Source organism: Crocuta crocuta, unplaced genomic scaffold (genome assembly GCF_008692635.1).
Source record: "Crocuta crocuta isolate KB4526 unplaced genomic scaffold, BGI_CrCroc_1.0 scaffold110, whole genome shotgun sequence".
Taxonomy (NCBI): domain Eukaryota; kingdom Metazoa; phylum Chordata; class Mammalia; order Carnivora; family Hyaenidae; genus Crocuta; species Crocuta crocuta.
The window spans coordinates 230,393-239,112 of NW_027527386.1; the positions used below are offsets into that span (position 1 = coordinate 230,393).

At 50.8% G+C, this 8,720-nt stretch overlaps 1 protein-coding gene across 3 annotated transcripts in view; it reads left to right on the forward strand.

Moving 5' to 3' along the window:
- Positions 1–6: 6 nt before the first annotated feature.
- The window catches only part of SH2D3A (SH2 domain containing 3A), an 11,295-nt gene continuing 2,581 nt past the window's right edge, over positions 7–8,720 (forward strand). For all 3 annotated transcript variants that reach the window (XM_077776188.1, XM_077776261.1, XM_077776337.1), the window contains exons 1-6: positions 7–87; positions 3,907–4,042; positions 5,646–5,995; positions 6,337–6,413; positions 7,991–8,475; positions 8,584–8,699. In XM_077776188.1, the coding sequence (XP_077632314.1) occupies positions 3,974–4,042; positions 5,646–5,995; positions 6,337–6,413; positions 7,991–8,475; positions 8,584–8,699 (1,097 nt within the window). In that variant the 5' untranslated portion in view covers positions 7–87; positions 3,907–3,973. The remainder of the gene's footprint in view (positions 88–3,906; positions 4,043–5,645; positions 5,996–6,336; positions 6,414–7,990; positions 8,476–8,583; positions 8,700–8,720) is intronic.

The window sequence follows — 8,720 nt, forward strand, 5'->3', positions numbered from 1 at the left end:
GGGCGGGGAGGGAGGGGCCCGGAGCCGCAGAGCCTCAGGCCTGGGCCCGGCCCCAGCCTCTCGCCAGCTCCGCGGGTCCCGGCCCAGGTGAGTGAGGGGCCCCAGACACATCCAGAGTCAGGGGATTATTGGGGTGGGAGAGTCCTCTCTTTTCCAGGTGGGGTCACCGGTCTGCAGGGAGGGTCGAGGTGTCGGTCCCTGAGCAGCAGAGGACACAGAAGGGGTCGCCGGGTGCCTGATTGGGTCGCTGTGCGTCACGCATGGCCATGTGCCTAGGCGTACCTGGAAGTGCTCCTCTGAGCGTGTTACCTGTGGAACACGGAAAGTCTCCAGGCTGCCACTTTGCCTGAGGAATCTTTTTAAAGCACAAACCGGGTCGCCCCTCCCTCATCTAAAACTCTTCCATAACCCCTGTTGCATCCCACTAAGATAAAAATTCGGGGTCCACCAGAATGATCTCATGCCTGGCGACCTCCACTTAGCTGGTTGCCCAGTGCGTTTCGGCTACAGTGGCCTCCTTGATGACGTAAAATGTTAGAAGTAAGCTCCATCTCACCCCCAGCCTTTTGCACTTGCTGTCCCCTCCCCCACCACCTTATCTGTCCTTTTTCCAAACCTTTGTGTAACTGTCTCCTTCCCTTTACTGAGATCTCAGCTCCAAAGTCCCCTGGAGGGAGAGACCTACCTGACGATACGCTATTTACAGTAGCTGCCTCCTCCAGCCTTCTTTATCCCATGCTGCTGGTTTATCATCTTCCGTGATTACTCTTAGACATTACCTTCTTTATTCATTGTGTGTTGTTTTGCTGTGTGACTTGCCCACCAGGCAGCCCAGGCCGGGGCCTTAGTCACATTCATCACTGTGTCTCCAGGGTCTAGAACAGGTCCTGGACACAGTAAGTGCTCAACCAATCAGCGTTTGCTCAATGTCAAGTTTGAGTACCCCTGTCTAACTGTGTCCATGTGTCTGTGTGTGCCTGTGTGTGCACATGGGTGTGGTCTATAGGGCATGAATAGCCCCCTTCCTTTCCCCATGCTTGCCCCTACCCCACTCTCTTCCTGATTCTGCTCCCTTCTTCTCTCCCCTGCCCAAATATCCAGAAATTATTCCAAAAGATGAAGGGCAGGAGGAGGACTTATTTGATCTGAATCTGACCCGTGCCCACCCTGAGCAACCCCTTCATCCAAGCTTCCACCCACCAAACTAACCAGAGCCTTGTCAGTGACCCACCTGCATGCCCACTAAAGAGGGCACAAGATAGAGGAAGCTGAGGTTGGGGGAGTCAAGACAGAGGCTGGTCTGGCCCAGCTGACGAACAGGAAGTACACAGACATCCAGGAGACACACCTGGCATTCAGGTATGCAGCACCTGGGGCCAGCTCCCTGCCCAGCTCCCCACCCCTAAAGCCATCTGGGGCAGGTCTGGGAACTTCCTGCCCGTTCCTGGCCCTCAGCCTTGCTGACTCAGGATGTGAGAATCCTGGTGCTGTTTCCCTGCACAGCCCATCAGGCCCAGAAAACCTTAGGGGCGGAGGCAGTGAGAAGCAGACGGCCTGCTTCCTTCCCACCCAGAGCAGGTTTTCTCCACCAGACACACAGAGCCCAAGGCCTGCACAATGTCAAGGGAGCCCCAAAATGTCAGAGACCTAAATTTGGCCATAATAATAACAAAGTGTATCGGCTCCAAAATGTCAGAAACTGCAAAGGCAAAATCGCTGTTTGCTGACATGTCTAGAAAATGCGGTATTTTTATTGTCCTTAAAAATGGTATTATAGGGGCGCCTCGGTGGCTCAGTCAGTTAAGCTTCCTACTTCGGCTCAGGTCATGATCTCGCGGTTTGTGGGTTCAAGCCCTTCATCGGGCTCTGTGCTGACAGCCTGGAGCCTGGAGCCTGCTTCAGATTCTGTGTCACCCTTTCTCTCTGCCCCTCCCCCTCTCATGCTCTGTCTCTGTCTCTTAAAAATAAATAAACATTGGGGCGCCTGGGTGGCTTAGTTGGTTAAGCATCCGACTTTCGCTTGGGTCATGATCTCACGGTTCGTGGGTTCGAGCCCCGCGTCGGGCTCTGTGCTGACTGCCAGCTCAGAGCCTGGAGCCTGTTTCAGTCTGTGTCTCCCTCTCTCTCTGACCCTCCCCTGCTCACACTGTATCTCTCTCTCTCTCTCCTGGAAATAAATAAAAAAAACATTAAAAAAAAATTAAAAAAAAAAAAAATAAACATTAAACAAATTTTTTTAATGGTATTATATTGAAAGGGTACCTGGCTGGCTCAGTCAGAGGAGCGTGTGTCTCTTGATCTCAGGGTTGTGAGTTTGAGCCCCACATTGGGTGAAGAGATTACTTAAAAATAATAATAAAAATAAAATTTAAGGGGCACCTGGGTGGCTCAGTGGATGACTCTTGATTTCAGCTCATGTTATGATCTCACAGTCATGAGACTGAGTCCTGCATCCAGCTCTGTGCTGGGTGTGGAGCCTGCTTAAGATTCTCTCTCTCCCTCCCTCTCCCTCTGCCTATCCCCCGCTCACATTCATTCCCTCTCTCTTTCAAAATACATAAATACGTACATACAATTTTTTTAAATGGTGTGACATTGGAAAGCCATGTATGGGTTAGATGTTCTTTATATCCTAAGAATTCCTGAATGTGCACATAGATGCTAAGAAGTATAGATTAATAAAATAAATCCCTCTGGCCTGGAATGTTCTTTCACCTGGCCCCTCCCTCACAATCCTCCCAGTTGATACTGATCAAGACCTTTCCTGGCTGCCCTATGGAAAATCTTACGTCTACCACTTGTAACTTCATATCTCATACCTGGCTTTATTTTTCTACTTATCTCTTTCTGATCTATCTACTCCTTCATCTACTTATTTATTTTCTTTAAAATATTTTTTTAATGTTTATTTATTTTTGAGAGAGATAGAATGTGGGGGGAGGGAAGGGACAGAGAGGGCCGGAGACATAATATCCGAAGCAGGCTCCAGGCTCTGAGCTGTCAGCACAGAGCCCGAAGCGGTCTCAAACCCACAAAATGTGGGATCATGACCTGAGCTGAAGTCGGATGCTTAACCGACTGAGCCCCCCAGGCGCCCCTACTTAACTGCTTTCTGACCCCCTAGAACAGCGGCTCCCCAAGGACACCCCTGTTTTGCTCCTGCTGGGCCTCTAGTGGCTAGAGTATGCACCTGGCACACCATGACTGCCCCATAAATATGAGTTTGAGTGAAATAGTTAATGAAATTTTTATAAAACATAGTATCATGTCATCTGCATAAAATTTGCATTACAGGGGCACCTGGGTGGCTCAGTCAGTTAAGCGTCAGACTCTCGATTTCCGCTCAGATCATGATCTCATGGTTCCTGGGATCGAGCCCCGCCTGGGGCTCCAAGCGGACAGTGCATAGCCTGCTTGGCATTCTCGTTCCCTCTCTCTCTCTGCTCTTCCCCTGCTCACACACTTTCTGTCTCTCTCAAAATAAATAAATAAACATGTTTTTAAAATTGCATTACATTTGAAAGCAAAGCCTAGGTCTTCTCCCTTTGCAAGAATCCCAGGGAATGCACATGATATCACAGCAAATTCTAAATTAAACTTAATCATAGCCCAATTATATGTATCTACCATACACATACACACACACACACACATATAAACAAAATTTGATGCATATATATATATAGACTGGGTAAATTGTTTAATTTAGAATATGGTTATACATATTATTAATTATATATTAATATATTATATTATGTAATAATTAATATAATATATTAATATTATACACACACACATACACACATACACACACAGAGTTACATTATAAGGTTTGAAGAACATGGAAGGGCTGACCTGGCCACTCAAGAAGTTTAGGAGGCAGGAATAATTCTTCCCATTTTACAGATGTGGAAGACGGAGGACTGTCGAAGTGCAGAATTCAACCCTTGCACCCTCTGCCCCCAAGAGCTCCATGCAGGTGCCACAGGATGGAGAGGACTTTGCCGGGCAGCCCTGGTACCACGGCCCCCTGTCCCGTCAGGTACCTCTGCTTCCTGCAGAGCCTCAGAACCATCTGATGGGCAGCCTCCCCCGCCCTGACCTGGTGGGGACTCCCGGGTCCTGAATGAGGGACTTACGGTCAAGGTCTATTGGAAGGGGTGGCTGAGGGTCTGGGACTGTCTTCAAGCTTCGTTATACTTAAATGACCATTTTCTCTGGGATAGTATGGCCGAGGGTGACAAAGGGGCCCTAATGTCCCCCAAACCTGACTCCTTGGCTTTGCTTGTCTTTCCCTGTGGGTCCCAGGCACGTGTGGCCACCAGGGCCCCATTTCCCTTTCTTATTACTTTCATTGATTTTACTCTTAGACATTATCTTCTTCATCTTCCTTCATGTGTGCTTGTCTGTCTGGTGTCCTACCCACTAGGTGGCGCAGGGCAGGGCCTTGGTCTCACTCATCACTGTGCCTCCAGGGTCTAGAACAGGTCCTGACACACAGTACGTGCTCTATCAGTTCTGAGCACTCATGGCATCTCCCTCGCAACTCAAGTCTCCCCACCCTCATCCCTAACTTATTTGTCACCCTCGGGAGTCCTGGACCCTGGGCATCCAGTCAAATTGTAAGAGTCAGTGTCACTTAGTGGTTAAAATTCCACACCCTGGAGCCAGACACCCTGGATTCAAATCCTAGCCCTACAACTTACATTCTGTGTGACCTTGGGCAAGGTATTTGACCTGTCTGGGCCTCAGTTTCCCCATGTGTGAAATGGGAATAATGGTATCTACTGCTTAACCTTGGAAAAGGATTAAATGAGTTCATATGCCTACAGCATGTAGCCTGGTGTGTAGTATGGGCTACCACCATATTTATGGGCTCTATGGGCATCCACCATATTTATTGTTCAGCCCCCAGCCCCCATCACCAGCTCTGCTTTGCCTCTCCCTGTGGTGTCATGGCCCCCAGCCCCTGTTTTAACACCAGCCACCATGGCTGGCATAAGACTGCTTGAGAATTTTAATAAAGGAGGATTTCCAGGTCACAGTCAGTTTGGAAAGGCCCAGTATTTGTGTGTGTGTGTGTGTGTGTGTGTGTGTGTACAAAGCGTAGTGCATTTACCCCGGTTGAAAGCTGCATTAGTCAATGTCAGCCAGCAGCTGTGACAAACGTCCCCAAGATGTCACTGGCGAAACACAAGAGACATTTATGGGCTTGTTCGTGTTACAAGATGAGATGGCTGAGGAGCAGGAAATGCAGAGCTCCGGATATCAGTCAGGAGCCAAGCTCTTTCCATCTTGTGGCTCCGCCTTCCACCAGGGCTTTGGGGACATTTCCTGACACATAGGGGACAGAGCCTGTAGGACTGTGCAGAAGGGAGGGTCTTGTGAGGCAGGCCTGGGACATTCCCAGCAGCACTTCGGCCCTCATCCTATTGGCCAGATCATATCAAATGATGACGAGCTGCAAAGGAGCCTGGGAAATGTACTCCGGAGGTGTGCCCCTGAGGAAAGGGGAGATGGTTTGATGCAAAACTACCCTGTCTCTGGGGTGGCTTTTCTGGGTGGGGGCTGGGGGTTACGCATCACCATTGATTGCTGGTCTGGGCTCATGCCTAAGCCCCCTGCCCCCTTTCCTCCTTCCCCAGAAGGCTGAGGCCCTCCTTCAGCAAGATGGGGACTTCTTGGTTCGTGCCTCCGGGTCCCGTGGGGGCCACCCAGTGATCTCCTGCCGCTGGCAGGGCTCAGCCCTGCACTTCGAGGTGCTCCGTGTGGCCCTGCGTCCCCGGCCAGGCCGGCCCACAGCCCTCTTTCAGCTGGAGGATGAGCGTTTCCCAAGCCTGACCTCCCTGGTTCTCAGCTATGTGGCCGGGCAGCGTCCACTGTCCCAGGCCACAGGGGCGGTGGCCTCCAGGCCGGTGACACGGCAAGGTCCCATTCGACGCAGCTTTAGTGAGGACACCCTCCGAGACAGCCCATCTCTGACAGAGTTGCCCAGGTAATCACAGTCCCCCTGCCTCTCGGGTGACCCCCAATGCCCCAGAGTTCCTCCACCTGTGTCATTGAGGGTCAGATCACTCTTGGTTGCTGGAGCTTGTCCTGTGCATCGTAGGATGTTGAACAGCACCCCTGGGCTCTATCTACTAGGTGCCTGTGGCACCTTCTCCACCCCACCCCGAGTTGTCACAACGAAAAAAATGTCTCCTGACACTGCCAAGTGTCCCCTGTGGGTAGGACTCCTTGGTTGAGGCCCACCAATCGTGAATGGGTGGATATGGGGTTTTCTGAGCATCCGCGGGGGCTGCCCTGCTACACATCTCCCTCATGTCTGTCCCTCAGGGCTAGGAAGCGGAGTGACAGTCAGCCTGCAGGCTTGGAGCACATGGGGCGGTCAGGAGAAGATCACTGTGGTCCAGGTAAGGGTCTCCCAGGGCAGCACTTGGCTCAGAGGTGGCTTTGCCCCTCACTGCCTCAGTGATATTGGGCAAGTGACTTAACCTCTTGGAAGATGAGGACAGTAATGCTTTCAAAATTGTCATGGTGATTAACAAATACACAGGAACTTTGTGAGGGCTTTAAAATGTGGGTTTATGATTATTCCCAGAAGCTCTGTGTACTTTGACCATGGCTGAGCTCTTTAATAATGCCTGCCACACCCCTTCCTCACTCTAGCCACACAGTCTTGTTGGGGCTGCCTCAAGATCTTTGCACTTGCTATACTCCCCGTGGGAAAGACCATTCTCCTCATCTTTTCCCTACTGACTTCTCATTTAACTTGGTTTCTCAAAGCAGCCGACCCTGACCGTCTTACCTCAGATGCTCCTTGTGGCTTGTCAGGCCCATTTCCCCCCATTCCACATGAGCCCTTACTGCACGCCAGCCACTGTGCTAAATGCTGAGATATCTCACTCAACAAGAAAGACAAAGATCTCTGTACAGGTGGTGCCGGCATCCCATTAAAGGGTGGCTCAGTCAGTTAAGCATCTGACTCTTGATTTTGGCTCAGGTCACAATCTCATGGTTTGTGAGTAAGCCCTGTGTCGGGCTCGGTACTGACAGCATGGAGCCTGCTTGGGATTCTCTCTCTCCCTCTCTCTCTGTTTCTCTCTCTCAAAATAAATAAACTTAAAAAAAAAAAAAAAAAGAAGGAACAGCCAATGCAAAGATCCTGGGACCAAAACAAGAGTTTGAACTGTTCATTCAACCAAAAGGAGGTGAGTCTAGCTGAACCATCTGGGGCTCAGATTTCAGGAGCCTTTTTTGGCTACTCTGAGGACTTTGGCCTTTACGTAGGGTGAGCCAGAACCGTGGGAAGGTTTTGAGCCCCTATAAGAGGGTCTATGTATATGCTTGGTAAATACAGAGTCTCCCAGAAGGCTGGGTGCAGCTTTAAGTTCTAAAGACCTCAAAAGACATCGTTTGAAAGTTTGATGAATTCTGTTTCTTTGATGCTTTTGTCATCTTGTGAATTTTGAATAATTGTTCCTATTTTCATTTTCTTTGTTACAATTTTTTTAATGTTCATTTATTTTTGAGAGACAGAGCATGAGCAGGGGAGGGGCAGAGAGAGAAGGATCTGAATCAGGCTCCAGGCTCCGAGCTGTCACCCCAGAGCTTCACACCGGGCTCGAACTCACAGACTGTGAGAGCATGACCTGAGCTGAAGTCGGACACTCAACCGACTGAGCCACCCAGGCGCCCCTCTATTTTAGTTTTGTATGTACTTCCCATCTTCAGTCAGAGGGGCAAAAACAAAAGAATTCAAGTTTAAACCATAGTATTCAGAATTCATACATAATTGTCAAAGAAAGTTCATTTTCAAACCATTGGTAAGTGTGTAGCATTTAGATCAATGAAGTTTTTTAAGTTCAAAGCCACCCCAAGATACCTAGTTATTGACTGCATGAACCAAGAGGGAGGGTATCACAGGAAGACCCCTACCCCAGCTGTCTTCTCTGTGTACCCCCTTCACTCCCTCTTGTTTGACCCCTAGAAGCCTCAGCCACGCCCACGCGTGCCCTCCCTCGGATGGGTAGTGACCCCGTGTTGCTGAAGGCCCCAGCTCCCCTGGGGTCCTTTGCTGACAGCCTCAGGGCCTCTGATGGGCAGCTTCATGCCAAGGCACCAACCAAGCCCCCTCGAACACCCTCGCTGGTGCTACGTGATGCGTCTGGATGCCCCCCAACATACTGTGAGCTGGTGCCCCGAATGCCCAGTGCCCAAAGAACACCCCCGGGCTACAGCAGCCCAGAGACAGAGGCCCCGTGGTGGGAAGCCGAAGAGGAAGAGGAGGAAGAAAACAGAAATTTTGTAAGACCACAGGCTGAGGTCTCCTTCTGCCCCCCTAACTACTCCTCCTGCCTGCTGGGCCCCCAGAATCGGCCCCTGGAACCCAAAGTCCTGAGTACTCTCCGTGGCCTGTTCCTGGAGCACCATCCCGGGAGCACTGCCCTCCACCTACTATTGGTGGACTGCCAGGTGGGTCACCTATCTGGTCCCTCCTCCCCAGACAGGGGCTAAAGCCGGCCCCTCACACCCATATACTCATTCTGTTCCACTGACACCCCCACTAACTCCCCTGCCCAGGCTACAGGGCTTCTGGGAGTGACCAAGGCTCAGCGGGATGCCATGGGGGCCGCCTCTGGCCTGGAGCTGCTCACGCTTCCCCATGGGCATCGCTTGAGGCTAGAACTTCTGGAGAGGTGAGCCGGCCACCTGAAGGG